Raw genomic sequence first — 15,378 nt, 5'->3', positions numbered from 1 at the left:
TATTCCTATTACGCTCCCTCACTCAAATGCCAGTTGGGCTTGAAGAGTGGTTAGTTGTGCATCGACTCCCCCGTACCGTGTGCTTGGTTTTCCACTTCGAGTTTTTGAGGAGTTTTGAGGTTGCCAGGATTTGAACCCGTGACCTACAGTCACACTGGCTCTGATACCATGATAGATGAACCAACTCAACCAAAACCTTAAGGTGATGGTTGAGGCTCAACTATTATAAATATTCCTATTACGCTCCCTCACTAAAATGCCCGTTGGGCTTGAAGAGTGGTTAGTTGTGCACCGGCTCCCCCGTACCGTGTGCTGGTTTCCACTTCGAGTTTTTGAGGGGTTTTGAGGTTGTACCAATGGACGAAAACCGTTTCTGACAAGCTAGTATTCTCCGACCAAGTTAATGTAGAGGATATTATGAGGGGGAATAAGACAAGGAAATGTAAATGTAAATAAATAATCAATTTACCATTAAGGTAAATTGTTTGTTTATTTACATTTACATTGTAACACCCGTGAATTTCCCATTTTGACATCTAAAATTTATTAATCCGTTTAATCCCTTTATTATATATTTTTGAATTATTCTATTTAATTAATTTTATGTCAAACACGATTTTCATAAACGCATTATATAAAAGCTCATTTTTATAAAAATATGTATTATTAAATTATATTTTGGAGGTATAATTTATATAAGAATAAATCTATACACATTTTTTGTCAGATAATAATAGTGACAGTAATAATAATAATTCCCGTCTCAACATCCGTCTAGCTATAGACCGTCACATTTCACTTTGTACCTGCTTTAACCCGGACCAACCAGAACTCGACAACGCGCTCACCTACCCTCTTACACTCTACCCCTAAAATATCTCTTTTATATATGTTTATATATTATTAGTATTATTATTATTATTACTATATTATTGTGGTTGATGTTACTTTATGCATCCCCAACCCCACACCCTGCGTCCTTCCTCTTTTCTTCTTCTTCTTTTCTGAAAAACAATAGCAACACGCAACAGCAACAACGAAATACACAGCCACCATTTCCGTCCCCATTCAAACCCAGATCCCTTCTCCATTTCTCAAACAAACTTCATAATTCTTACTCCATTCTCTTCCTCTCTTCTTCCTCCTCATTTCTAGGTAAGAAAGTCTTAACTTTGTTGAATTTTCGAAATGGACAATTTGTGACAAACTCGGTTTTGTGACCCATGTTACTCGTTTTTCCTCATTTCTAGTTGAAGACTGAAGTAAAGCTTGTGCCTTGGACGTTTTTACTTGGGAATTCGAGGAGATAAGGTAACGGTGATAGGTTACTCGACATATGTCGGAATTTCCGTCTTATATGTTGTTGTTTATGCCCTTGAGTGATAAAATTTGACCCCTTACTCTTTTTCTTTCTTGTATGGGAACTTTCGTCTTAAATTAATGTCTGAAATGGGTTGTTTTGAATCTGAAATTCTGTCTTGAGCCCTGTTCGCTTGAGCTCGGTTTAGGGCTCACTTGGACTGGTGAAAGTGGCTGCTTGAGTTCAGTTTTAGACTGATTTTGAGTTGCTTATTACTTGGGAACTTTCATCTTAAACCCGTCACAAATGGGGTCTTAGTTTAGCTCGACCTTGGTCCGCTTTATGCATAGGATGGAGTAAATTGAGGCGTATTTTCCCTCTGTTTGGAACGGTTTTACGCAGCCTTAGGACTGCTTTGGGACAGTGGTAATGAGGATTAGTTGGGTTGGAGTTGGAACGGTTTTGTGATCCCTCGAGTCTGTTTTGAGCTTGCTTCATACGTGAGTATTTCCGTCTTAATTTTTGTCTCAAGCGTTGTCTTAATATCACTCGGCATAGGACTTTTTTTTATGCGGGAAAATAGAGTTATATGGGACGATTGGTACTCTGTTTTGGCTAGGGACAAGAGCTGCCATCATGGGGGTATTTTTGTAGCTCGGGACTGTTTTCATCATGTTTGGTGGTAGAATTTATGGACTGTAGTCGCGGTTTTGGGGCTGCACTCGGCTGCCTATGTGGTGTGGTGGTGGAAATAGCTGAGTGGTTGCTTAGGTGGGTCGTAAGGGCCGTTTTGGCGAGGGCTATGGGTTGTGTTTGTGGCTGGTTATGGGGTTGCGTTTGGCTGGTTGTCGGGCCGTGAATGGGGTTGCCCAAATTAATCTTGAGTCGTGTCGAGTCCGTGGTGTTGGCGCCATTTCGTATGCTTGGAAATATTTAAATTTCCGACTTGGGGTTTTATTACATGACTCGTTAAATACCATCCATTTTTATATCTCCCTTTAATGACTTATAATTATAGGATTCCGTTATTTAATTACTTAATTTACCGTCTCAAATATGCTCATGTACTAGTCTTGTTATTTAGTAATTTGGCAAATTGGGCTTATTCTAGTCCATTCATTGGATTTCATATGGTTTATTTATTGGACTCATAAATGGGTCACTTGGACTTGGTCACATTTTATCCCGTATATTTCACATAACGTAAATTATGCATTATCACTCATTATATTTTATTTAACCGGCATGTTAAATTATAAAATGGAATATTCATTAATATAATACAAGTATGAGATATTTATTATAAGTACTTGTAAGAGTCACATTCTTGATAATGCCTTGTATTGTTCTGTTGTGAAAGTCTCGGTCCTATCGGATACTAGGGGTGAGCTATAAGCCCTCTAGTTGCGATATGATCGTTGGGATTAATGTTCCCATCCGTACTTATGGTGACAAGCCATGAGTATGAATGTGACATTTATGATCCCGTGTCATATGATGTTTGCATTATCATTCTTATTCTTATTGTGACTCAAGTGTGACGTTTTACATTGTGTGACTACTTGACATTCCTTATTTAACCCTTTCAGACCTTTGGTTACGAGTGTGTGCCATGTTTCCGGATTGGGTTATCTTTCCTCTTTCGGACCTTTGGTTACGAGTGTGTGCCATGTTTCCGAATTAGGATATCCTTCCGCCTTTCTTCGGACCTTTGGTTACGGGTGTGTGCCATGTTTCCGATTAGAGGTTACTCGACCTTTGGTTACGAGTGTATGCCATGTTTCGAGTCTTGGATACGATTGGTATATCGTTTGTCGAATCGGGCGACGTCCATCCCGAGAGTCTGGATCCAGGTTTAGACTAGGACCGTATTATGATCGTCGTCCTACCAAGAGGTTGGAGTCTAAATGGTTGTCTTGTGAGTTCATACTAAGTATATGTCTATGAGTTGGTCGACTTGGTTGTTCTATGCCCTTGATTGCATGTTTATCCTATTGTATCATGCCTATTTCATTAAGGAAGCATTATGCCTATCTCATCATGATTTTCATTATATCTCCTTGATCTTCATTGTTCACATGTGATGCATGATTCATATGTTTTTATTAAGTGGTTGTTTACTTGCATTTCGACATATTGTGGCTGGGAGAACCTTGAGTTACTTCCCACTGACTGTGGCGTTCATGTTTACATAAATGACAGGTTGTGAAGATGCTTACGTGGGGAAGACGTGTGGGCTAGCGAGAACTAAACCCTTGGACCTTAGTTGCTAGATTAGAAAACCCTTATATGTTTATCATGGGATATCTTTATCCCGCCTTCTAGCCTTGGGTTGTAATAACCTAAATTTGTCTATTATTGTTTTTGTTTCATTTCGTTTTTGGCACCCGCGTGTTAATCCTTAACTTATAACAAAAAGTTTTTAAAATCTCAAATTTCCGCTATAATTTATCACTTATATTTTCCGCCTTATCGCGGGATGTCACATACATTTCCTTGTCTTATTCTACATTTCCTTGTCTTATTCCCCCTCCATGATTACTACAAACAATTTACCTTAATGGTAAATTGATTATTTATTTACATTTATATTTCCTTGTCTTATTTTACATTTCCTTTTCTTATTCCCGTTTACGAACACATAGTAAGTACAACCACAAAGGAGGTTGAATAGGATCGAAGTTGTAATATTAAGAATAAAGAGTAGAACAAGAAGTTAGAACTTATATTAGGAACAAAGAGTAAAGAAGATTTTTATGTGAAGTGGTTTTTTGATTTCAACTAGCTTGTGTTTGTAAGCTCACAAGCCACTCTATTTATACTACTCAAGGGAGGTTACATGATAAGCATGCCACACACACTTGGCACACCTTGGTGTTACACCTTGCACTACACCTAAGACACTTTGCTAACTTATTTATCTTACACTTAGCACCTATGTAGTGTTTATACCTAACATACATGATTACTACAAACAATTTACCTTAATGGTAAATTGATTATTTATTTACATTTACATTTCCTTGTCTTATTATACATTTCCTTGTTTTATATGAAAAAACTAACATTTCGACACGAAGGGTCCTTGCTCTTTCTAACCCATAGCAAAGGGCTAGAAGTTTGGCTCTCATAGACGTACAACCCTTGCAAGAGAAGTAGAATGCTGAATAAAATTACCTACCGCATCCCTAAATATATAATTATTCTAAATTTTTATAATCATATGTTTAATTTATGATATTATTAAGAATAAACGTTTTTTAAAATAAATTAAAAGTCACCGCGCTATACGAAATATTGGATTGATTAATTGCTACACGCATGTGATAAGTAGTGAGTAGATTAAAATAGGGTGACGATTTGAGTAATTAGTCACGTGGTAAAATTATGTTTTAAAACAATAGAAGCATATTTTATTTCAAAAATTAAAAGTTTAGATTAATTTTATTAGTTTTATTTGCTTGAAATTCAAATTTTTAATAAGAGTCAATTAACAATTACTCCCTTTTACATATCAGTTTTCTAAAATAACTCTCTTTCATAATTTATGTTTAAAATTACTCTCTTAAGATGCACTTTTACCAAAATATTGCTTAAAAATTCCAAATTAGTTGACTTATTCCGTCTGTTTTTGAACTTATTATTCATTGTTATACCTTTCAAAGTATAAATTGGCTAAGGCACAAATGTAATAAATGCATAAACAGACGGAATAAGTGACTTAAGTTGGAGTTTGAAGTAATTTTTTATAAAAATGCATCTTAAGGAAGTAATTAAAAAAAATTATAAAAGGGAGTTATTTTAGAAAACTGGTATGTATAAGAGAATAATTTCTAACTAGTATTGGTGCCCAGCTTCGCCCGGGCTACCTCTACTTTCCATTAAATTTAGTTTTTCATTAAATAAAATTACTTAAAGTTGCATAATGCATAAATTTATCATTAATATATTTTTCTATGATATATCCTAAAATTACGATGAAATAAATTTTGAGACAAATTCACTACTCCCGCTATTAATATTTTACTCTTATTAATGAAACAATAGTAATAACATTTCACTACTTGCCCGTAATCATTGTTACTTTCACTACTCCCGCCGTAATTATTGTTACTGTCACTACTGCCGCATTAATATTGATAATTTCACTACTCCCGCCTTAATTATTGTTATTTTCACTACTGCCGCATTAATATTGATTATTTCACTACTCCCGTTGTTATTTCTGCCACTTTCACTAATCTCGCTGATAATATTGTTACTTTTACTATTCAAATGAGTGATTACTATCATATAACTATATCCAATGTTACTACAATTTTTTTCTTTACTGACAAAATTACTTTTACTACTTAGGCATGCAATTTAAAGAGGATTATATATTTATATAAATATACTAGGTTTGGTGCCCGGCTTAGCGCGGGCTACCTCTATTTACCGTTAAATTTTATTTTCAATGAAATAAACTATGTTGGAGTTGTCTAACTCACACGTTTACTATTTGTAGTATATTTTTCTACGGCATATCTTGTAATTATGACGAAATATAAAATTTATTTTCAAATTATGAGACACGTTCACTACCCCGTTATTAATATTGTTACTTTCACGATATTCTTTCTTAATATCATTACGTTCACTACTCTCGTGGTTACTGTTCTTTCTTTTACTAATTCCTCTATTTTTTTCTGTTAAATTCATTATTCCCGTTAATTTTATCCGGCCTATATTTAAATAAATAAAATATTTCTTTGAGGACTGGTTATTTAATTGTTCATACTTTTTCTCATTGTTACCACTGTTACTTTCACTACATTCGTAGTTACTTTCACTACTCTCACTATCATTATTATAACTGTCACTACTCCCACATTAATACCGTTAAATTTTATTAATCTCGTTGCTGCTACTATTTCTTTTACTACATTTAATTTAATGTATAATTCTATGATGATACTAATTAATTCCATAAGTGGAGCATGTTAATTTTAAGGAAAATCACTATATTCTTGTGTTTTCTAAATTTAATTACTTTAATTTAATGTAATTTCTATAAATATTCTTATCAAGGCATCTTTATATTATACTTTTAACCAAAACTATATAATATTTACATTGATGTCCCTTTATCAGGTCCATCATATGGTGCTATCGATTTAAAACTATATAGTATAATTAATTTGTATAGGTTTCTTTAATTACATTGAAGTCCCTTGGTTTCTGCAATTAATATATAGTATTGATTACATATATGCATTAAATCAAATCTAAAGAATTATGCAATATTATATATTATGGAATCTAGCTTGAATTATTTATAACCTACTTATTATATTTTTGTATGTTAAATAATTAACATCTCTATACATCTAATAAACTATAAAGTTTAATAAGATTGCATGGATTTAAATTTAATATATAATTTTATGATGATAATAATTAATACCATAAATGTACATGTTTATACTAATTAATTACTTTATTTTAAGGAAATTGACCATCTTCTAGTCTTGTATAAATATTTAGGAAAATTACCAAGCATCTTATTTCTTTTAGTCTCCTTGAAATTGACCATCTTAATTAATTATTTTATTTTAAATAAATTGACCATCTTAATTAATTATATTATTTTAAGAAAATTGACCATGTTTTAGTCTCTTACAAATGTTTAGGAAAATTGCCAAGCTTCTATATAATTTAATTTTAACCCAAACTATATAATATTTGTATCGAGATCCCTTAATCGGGTCCATCACACGGTGCTATTGATTTAAAACTATATAGTATAATTAATTTGTATAACTTTTTTTAATTACGTTGAAATTCCTTGGTTTCTGGATTTAATATGGAGTAGTATTGATTTACCCTTTTAATAAACTAGTATGGGTGCCCGACTTCGCCTGGGCTACCTCTATTTAGCATTAAAATATATTTTCAATTAAATAAAACTACTTTAAAGTTGTATAACTCATACATTTATCATTAATATATTTTTTTATGATACGGAGTATATCTTAAAATTACAATGAAATAAATTATGAGACAAAGTCACTACTCCCGCTATTAATATTTTACTTAAATCGATTACTTGCTAATTTTTCATATATACTTCCTTTTGTTCTTAGAATTGTTAACTTTTATTACATTTTTTATTATTACTTTTACTTTCACTATTCCCGTCGTAATTATTCTTACTTTCACTACTTGTACATTAATATTGATAATTTCACTACTCCCGTTGTTATTTCTGTTACTTTCACTATTCCCGCTCGCTGCTAATATTGTTACTTTGACTATTCAAATGAGTGATTACTATCATATTACTATATACAATGTTACTACAATTCTTTTCACTGCTAACATAATTACTTTTACTTTTTAAGTATACAATGAGTGATTTACATATATGCACTAAATTAATTAAGTCGAAATATTTATGGAATATTATATTTTTTGGATGTCTAGCTTGTTTTATTTACTTTTTAATAGTTTCCAAAATATAATATACTTATATTATATTTGTTTATGTTAAATTAATTATCATATTTATAGTAATTAATATCATAAGTGGGACATGTTTATTTTAAGGAAAATCACCCATATTCCGGTGTTCTCTAAATTTATATTTCAACCAAAACTATATAATATTTACATTGAAATTCCTTGTTCAGGTCCATCGCACAGTGCTATTGATTTAAAAATATATAGTATAATTAATTTGTATAGATTTATTTAATTACATTGAAGTCCCTTGGTTTCTGGAATTAATATATAGTACTAGTATTGGTACCCGGCTTCGCCCGGGCTACCTCTACTTATCATTTTTTTTTCATTAAATAAAATTACTTAAAGTTGCATAACCCATAAATTTATCATTAATATATTTTTTAGAACATATCCTAAAATTACGATAAAATAAATTTTGAGACAAATTCACTACTCCCGCTATTAATATTTTACTGTTTTTTTTCCTAAAATGTAAGAATTCTCATTAATGATCAAAAAGTCCGCATTACACGTTATTCAGTGAACACAATTTTAGTGCTAATATTACATCAAATGCACCCTAGACAACCAAAGCTTATCATTATCAGTGATAAGCTTAGGACTCAAAACTCTAATCCTAGTGTGGATAGCACGCCAAACATGCTCAGTTATTAATTCAGGTCGTGAAACCTTAGAGAATAGCCTAGCTTCATTACGCTGGTTCCAAATCAGGTACCAAGCTGCCAAAAGAATAGCAGTTGTCACCTGTTTCCTCAGCCTGCTCCATCTCTTCTTTCTGATATACTGCAACTGATTAGTAGCATCTAGACGAGTACCTAGCTTCAAAGCCAGGGAACTATAAATATTTTGAATGTAGGTGCACTCTTGAAACAGATGGGCATGACTCTCAATAGCAAGAGCACAAATACAACACGTATCATCAGTAGAGATCTGCAGCTTAGCCAATTTCTCCTTCAGCATTAAAGCGTGACTAGCAATAAGCCAGGCAATGAAGCAATGCTTAGGAGGAGAAACAACATTCCAAACAGATCTGTGCCAGTCTACCACTAGCCTTTTCTCTCTCAACCAAGAATAGCAAGACTTCACAAAATAGTCACCAACACCTATACTCCAAACTCCATCAGAAAACCCTTCCTTGATAGTATCTCTAACATGACAAACTTTCTTCCAATGCCAGCTGGTATCAGAGAATGGATTATAGGATTGCCAGGACTGTCCTTTAAATACACATGATGCACCCACTGGACCCATAGCTTATCAGGCTTCACTGACAGCCACCATACCAGCTTGCCAATAGTAGCTATATTCCAAATAGAACTCACTCTAAGACCAAGCCCCCTTCCTTCTGAGGAACACAGACCTTGTACCAAGCAAGTAAAGGAGCTTTATTATGTTTAGTACTCCCTTCCCACAAAAAATTCCTGCAAATGGCATCTACTCTATTTATGACACCTTTAGGCAACACAAATAAAGAGGCCCAGTAACTAGACATGGTAGAAAGCACTGCTTTAACAAGGACAAGCCTCCCTGCAAAAGAAAGTTTCTTAGCTCCAAGACACCTGATCCTCTCAACTATTTTATCAATGAGGACCCCACATTCACTCTTTTTTAGCCTACCTGCTGTAATAGGGACACCTAAGTATTTAAAAGGCAATGAGCCTTCTTTGATGCCAGAAACAGACAAAATATCCTTTTTTAAACCAGAGGGAACACCATTGAAATAAGCACGGGACTTACGTGGGTTCATCTTAAGTCCTGAAGCTCGAAAAGGATTCATATGCCCTCGGAATACCATGATAGACTGTGCATTCCCTTTACTGAATAAAAGTAAATCATCGACAAACATCGATGAGTAAGTTTCATGGGTTTGCAAAGGGGTGAAAATGAAATGGCAACTTCTCGATGCACATCAAAGTATTCTTGTTAAATATTCCATGCACAAAGTGAAGAGTAGTGGGGACATTGGGTCACCTTGCCTCAGACCTCTCTTCCCAGGAAAGAAGCCAAAGTTATCCCCATTAAGACTGAGAGTATTATTTTACTGTTATTAATGAAATAATAGTAATAACATTTCACTACTTGCCCGTAATCATTGTTACTTTCACTACTCCGCCATAATTATTTTTACTGTCACTACTGCCGCATTAATATTGATAATTTCACTACTCCCGCCGTAATTATTGTTACTTTCACTATTGCCGCATTAATATTGATTATTTCACTACTCTCGTTGTTGTTTCTACCACTCTCACTAATTTCGTTGATAATATTGTTACTTTTACTATTCAAATGAGTGATTACTATCATATAACTATATCCAATGTTACTACTATAATTCTTTTCTTTACTGACGAAATTACTTTTACTACTTAGGCATGCACTTTTAAGAGAATTCTATATTTATATAAATATATTACATATATGCATTAAATCAACTCGAAAGAATTATGCAATATTATATATTATGGAATCTAACTTGAATTATTTATAACCTATTTATTATATTTTTGTATGTTAAATAATTAACATCTCTATACATCTAATAAACTATAAAGTTTAATAAAATTGCATAGATTTTAAATTTAATATATAATTTTATGATGATAATAATTAATACCATAAGTGTGCATGTTTATACTAATTAATTATTTTATTTTAAGGAAATTGACCATCTTCTAGTCTTCTATAAATATTTAGGAAAATTACCGGGCATCTTCTTTCTTTTAGTCTCCTTGAAATTGACCATCTTAATTAATTATTTTATTTTAAGGAAATTGACCATCTTAATTAATTATTTTATTTTAAGGAAATTGACCATATTTAGGAAAATTAACAAGCTTCTATATAATTTAATTTTAACTCAAACTATATAATATTTGCACTGAGATCCCTTAATCGAGTCCATCACACGGTGCTATTGATTTAAAACTATATAGTATGATTAATTTGTATAACTTTCTTTAATTACATTGAAATCCCTTGGTTTCTGGATTTAATATATAGTATTGATTAATTGATTTACCTAAGGTCCACGAGTATTGAGTATTGACCCTAAATATTTAGGATATTATAGGGTTAAGTCATTTTTGGGTTAGTGGTGAAAAGAGCGCGTATTTTCCGGATTATTTTCGGGCGGATCATCTTTGGACAGGTTTAGTACTAGTGATAGGCCAATAGCCCAATATGGATTAAGCCCAAAATTGAGTTGCAAAATCACTCGCCTTTTCTACCTGTATGTTGTTGTATCACATCTAAAACAGGAGGAGACGGGAAGAAGAAGAAGAAGAAGAAGAGAAGAAGAAGAAGAAATAAAGAAAAATGGTGAAAATGGGAACATTTTTGGGAATGTCATTGGGTGCCTTCGCATTCTGGCACTCTATGGACAAAGTTCATGTTTGGATCGCTCTTCACCAAGACGAAAAGGTCCCTTCTTTTTACCTTTTTACCCTAATTCTATTTTCTCTGTGTTTTCGGATTCCATTTCTACTCTATTCCCATGTTTTCCAAGAAATTATAGAAATATAATTTGGATTAGGATTTCATCTTTTTACCCTTTATTATGCATATTTAATTGGTGGATCATTTTAGGGGAGTTTCTTACATTTAACTTGATTTATCAGATCACATTTATTCTGAATTTTGCTGCCTCATCACTCATATTCATTTAACATTTTATAGTAATTACATCTCCTTCCCCTCATTTACTTCTCGATTCGGTGTTTCAAATAAGCCAACAAGATTTGTAAGAGATGTTGCTACAAACTTCAAATTGTAATCCCTTGTGATTATACTTGCATATATAATGGGAAATTCAATATTTCCCTTGATAATACTTGTTATCTACTACAAATTGTCTTCTTATCGAGCTCAATGATGGGAGAAAATAAGCTACGGAGTATATGATAGTAGAAATCTAAGGCCTTGTTTGGATACTAAAGAATGAGAGAAACGGAGGGGAGGGAGAATGGATGAGATGCTTTTCAGTTTTCCCTACAAATCATTCCTTTGTTGGAGGGGAAATAATTTGCCTTGGAGGAAGGAAATGGAAGGATCCATTTTCCTTCCCCTCCAAATTCCTCCACCCCCATTTTTGCTAACCAAACAATGGATTTCTCATCCCTTCAAATCCCTCCCTTCCCTTTCCCTCCATCGAAACACACCCTAACGGCTTGTTTGGATGGCGGGATTTGGAGGGAAAGGAAAGGGATTGAGAGTAGGGGATTTAAAATCCCTTGTTTGGATAATAAATAAGGGGGAGGGTTTTGGGAGGGATCCATTTTCCCTCCTCCAAGGCAAACTAAAATCTCTCCAAAATAAGAAAGATTTGGAGGGAAATTGTATCCAAACACCAACACCCCATTCCACCTCCCCTCCCTTTCTCTTCCGTCCTTCCCCCTCCCCTTCCTTTCCCTCATATTTTGGTATCCAAACAAGCCCGAACTGAATGTATCCATTCGTAGATTCCCTTTATCGCCAACTTTGCAAGCTGAATATGCATGTTGGAGTTCAAAAATGGGTGTGTAAAAGGCATTTTCTAATATTGATGATAAGATGTTTATGGAAGGGGAGCCTTGGCGCACCGGTTAAGGTGTTGCTTTGTGACCGTGAGGTCACGGGTTCAAGTCCTTGGAGCGGCCTCTTGCCAAAATGGCAAGGGAAGGCTTGCCCCAATTACATACACCCTGACCCTCGCCTAGCGGGGACGCCATCGTGCACTGGGCTGCCCTTTGTTGATAAGATGTTTATGGAGACAAATGCATGTATACGCGCATTTTGTTAGGAGTCAGGAGGCATCTACGTTTGACGAAAATTGACATAATCTCAAGTTTGAGACATTTTCTTCTTTTAATCCCGTGTTTGTGTCCATCAACAATAATCCTGAGTTTGAACCATTTATTCCAAGTTTGGTCCAAGTCTAATCCCCCTCACAAATCCATCAAGAAACTCTCCTATTCAACAATTGGGGGAAATTTTAAACCTGTTTAATAAAACTAATGCAGAATCTAAGGCCTTGTTTGGATAGGAAAAAAGGGAGGGAAAGGGAGGGAAAGGGAGGGGAGGGGGAAGGAGGGAAGGGGGAGGAAGGGAAAGGGAGGGGAGGGAGAATGGAGGAGGTGATTTTCCCTCCAAATCTTTCCTATGTTGGACAGGAAATAGTTTGCCTTGTAGGAGGGAAATGGAGGGATCCATTTTCCCTCCCCTCCAAATCTCTCTACCTTCATTTTGCTAACTAAACAATGAATTTCTCATCCTTCCAATTCCCTCGCCTCCCTTTCACTCCAAACCTCTCCATTCGAAGTCCAAACACACCCTAAGTGTTGTGGAGAAGAATACGTGTAAGAAGTAGTGCTGTGGAGAACTAAAGGGGATGGTGGAGGGTGTGATGTTATGGGGGTTGGTTAGGGAAAAGGTGGAGGCAGGAGTGAGGGAAACTGGGTTTAGGTCTCTTTTGGGTTTGGAGTGAATGAAGGTAGGTGACACAGGAAAAGGTTAGGAACGGTAGAGAAAGAAAACAGTGGAGACCAAAGAAAGGCTAAGGGAAGAATAGGAGAGAAAAAGGGGAGGTGCAATGCTGCAGATGTGGTTAGGTTCGGTAAAGGGTGAGAGTGGTGGAGTCATGGAGTCATGGAGGGAAGGGTGGGTGTTGTGGTTGGAGAATTTAGTAGACATCATGAGGCTAGAACGTGATTAGGAGAAAGTAGATTAAATCACATTAAACATAAGTTACATAACTCTGACCTTTTCAGTAACAAAATTCTAACAGTGTCAGACTTTGGACCAAAATTGGAATAATTGATGCAAAATTAAGATTAATTTTGGCATACTCGGCCTTGAAATTAAAAATTAAAGATAACCCCCAAGTTTTCCTAAATTTGTTAATTTAGTTGTGGGCAACACAAAAATGTATATGAGATGGTCTTACATGTGATGCGAATCAATTAACAATAAATTAAATATGGAATACATTAGTATTTGAGTTGCTCTCACACGTGAGATCCTCTCACACAAGACACTTTAATGTAGAAATGGTGATAGTGACTTGAGTCGAGAAGTTTGAGAGATTTAGTGGTTATATTGATGTATGTTGGCAATTGTTTTTAGCTGTGAAATGTTCTAGTTCATGTTTATGTAGCGTACTAAGTTGTATTATGGTCACGTTCCTTGATAAATCATGTTTCCAGAATATAAAATTTAAACATGTATGATAACAAACGTTGGCTTTGTAAATGTGTTCCTCATTTTTTTGTTCACAGGCAATAGGAGTGTATATGTACGATTATGACTGTTACCATTAAGGCCTTTTAGGGCTTAAGACAAGTACCCCTTGAAGCTTCCAGATCACAACTTTGATTAGTGCATATCTAGTCGGAATTTGCTGTCCTATTTGGTAGTTGGACGGAGCGCACATAAGAACTTATTAATCCTGTAGGAAGGTGCTTACTTGAGGCTTTTACTTGATAAAAACTTGCTCCTCGTTTACGGCTCGTTTCTTTCCAGACTTCAGGCTAATTCAAACCATAATGTTTTTAAGGAAACAGGGAGAATTACCCGAAAGTTGTCATCACATACTAAGTTGAGTAATCATAAACTTGAACTTTTGCAGAGAGAACGGGAAGAGAAAGAATTGGAGGTCAGGAGAATGCGGGCAGAGCTCGTACAGCACGCCAAGCAAAGTGACTCTCTTGCATAACTGATCTCTTTTGTACTTTCGTGTAATCTTGTTGTTTCCTTGTCGAGTATTCCTGCTCAGACTTTTGATCTATTTATTGAAAGTCATGATGTCTGCTGTAATTGGTGACAGATTGTAATCATGACCTCCGGAATAATGTTACCATCCTTAGCCTATAAATGCTCGATGCAGCATTTACTTATGAGTTTTGAGTTTGGTTGTTACATTTATAAAGACTATATATATATATATATATATATATATATATACTTATGAGCATGAAAATACTTGTTGAATAATAGAAGTTTTCAAGACTGGGCTATTAGCCAAAATGACGAGTTAAAGCAAAGAAGAATTCCCACTATCGGCACACAAACCGAACAAGAGACATTATACCTGAGCATTACTTACTAGAATCAAATAAACAAGAGAGATTATAGACTGGGCTATTGGCCAAAATGACGAGTTTAAGACATTGTACTTCCTCATAATAAATTTCTTTTCTCCAATGATTTTTAAACCTTGCATCTAGCTAGTACGTGGGTAACCAAAGTGTGAAGCTTTACCCATCTTCTAGCAACTTTGGTAACCAAAGTGTGAAGCTTGCATCTAGCTAGTACGTGTGAATAACACTTGAACACGAAACTTCTTTTCATTTCTGATTAACATAGGTTATGACCTATTCACCTAAGTTACTCTGACCTCTTCATATTATCTTGCAAGCTCATGCACACTTTCTGACACATGTATGACAAATGGACACCTTTAATTTTAAGCGAAAACCTGAAAGATGTTTTATATCTTTCTAACGGAGTCTCACTGACCAAAGGTGTAAAGTTGATCATGTAAACTGTTCTGTTTTATTTAATTTTCAGGTAAATGCACCAGTAGTGAAGATTGA

General features: G+C 34.5%; 2 protein-coding genes and 1 long non-coding RNA gene across 3 annotated transcripts; 2 read left to right on the top strand and 1 right to left on the bottom strand.

The window, feature by feature from the left end:
- The first annotated feature begins 1,047 nt into the window (after positions 1–1,047).
- Positions 1,048–3,755, top strand: LOC141621486 (uncharacterized). The gene is made up of 3 exons (XR_012532376.1): positions 1,048–1,155; positions 1,251–1,311; positions 3,503–3,755. It is a non-coding gene; the product is annotated as an uncharacterized LOC141621486 (long non-coding RNA).
- Positions 3,756–8,350: 4,595 nt separating this feature from the next.
- On the bottom strand, positions 8,351–9,058 carry LOC141617827 (uncharacterized). Its single transcript, XM_074434966.1, has one exon. The coding sequence runs from the start codon at positions 9,056–9,058 to the stop codon at positions 8,351–8,353; it is 708 nt and encodes a 235-aa protein (XP_074291067.1).
- A 1,957-nt stretch (positions 9,059–11,015) lies between these two features.
- LOC141623451 (uncharacterized) lies at positions 11,016–14,679 on the top strand. Its single transcript, XM_074439560.1, has 2 exons — positions 11,016–11,230; positions 14,412–14,679. Exons 1-2 carry the CDS (start codon positions 11,126–11,128, stop codon positions 14,496–14,498), a joined length of 192 nt encoding a protein of 63 aa, XP_074295661.1. The 5' UTR covers positions 11,016–11,125; the 3' UTR covers positions 14,499–14,679.
- The last annotated feature ends 699 nt before the right edge of the window (positions 14,680–15,378 follow it).

Source organism: Silene latifolia, chromosome X, assembly GCF_048544455.1.
Source record: "Silene latifolia isolate original U9 population chromosome X, ASM4854445v1, whole genome shotgun sequence".
Taxonomy (NCBI): Eukaryota; Viridiplantae; Streptophyta; class Magnoliopsida; order Caryophyllales; family Caryophyllaceae; genus Silene; species Silene latifolia.
Note: the sequence above shows the minus strand (reverse complement) of the source record. Positions and strands in the feature narration are given on the sequence as shown.

Bases quoted from the DNA above. Each gene is read 5' to 3' on its own strand.
- LOC141617827 (XM_074434966.1), bottom strand. From the start codon at position 9,058: ATGGGTCCAGTGGGTGCATCATGTGTATTTAAAGGACAGTCCTGGCAA.
- LOC141623451 (XM_074439560.1), top strand. From the start codon at position 11,126: ATGGTGAAAATGGGAACATTTTTGGGAATGTCATTGGGTGCCTTCGCA. The intron at 11,231-14,411 runs GTCCCTTCTTTT...GAACTTTTGCAG, and splicing joins CTCTTCACCAAGACGAAAAG to AGAGAACGGGAAGAGAAAGA.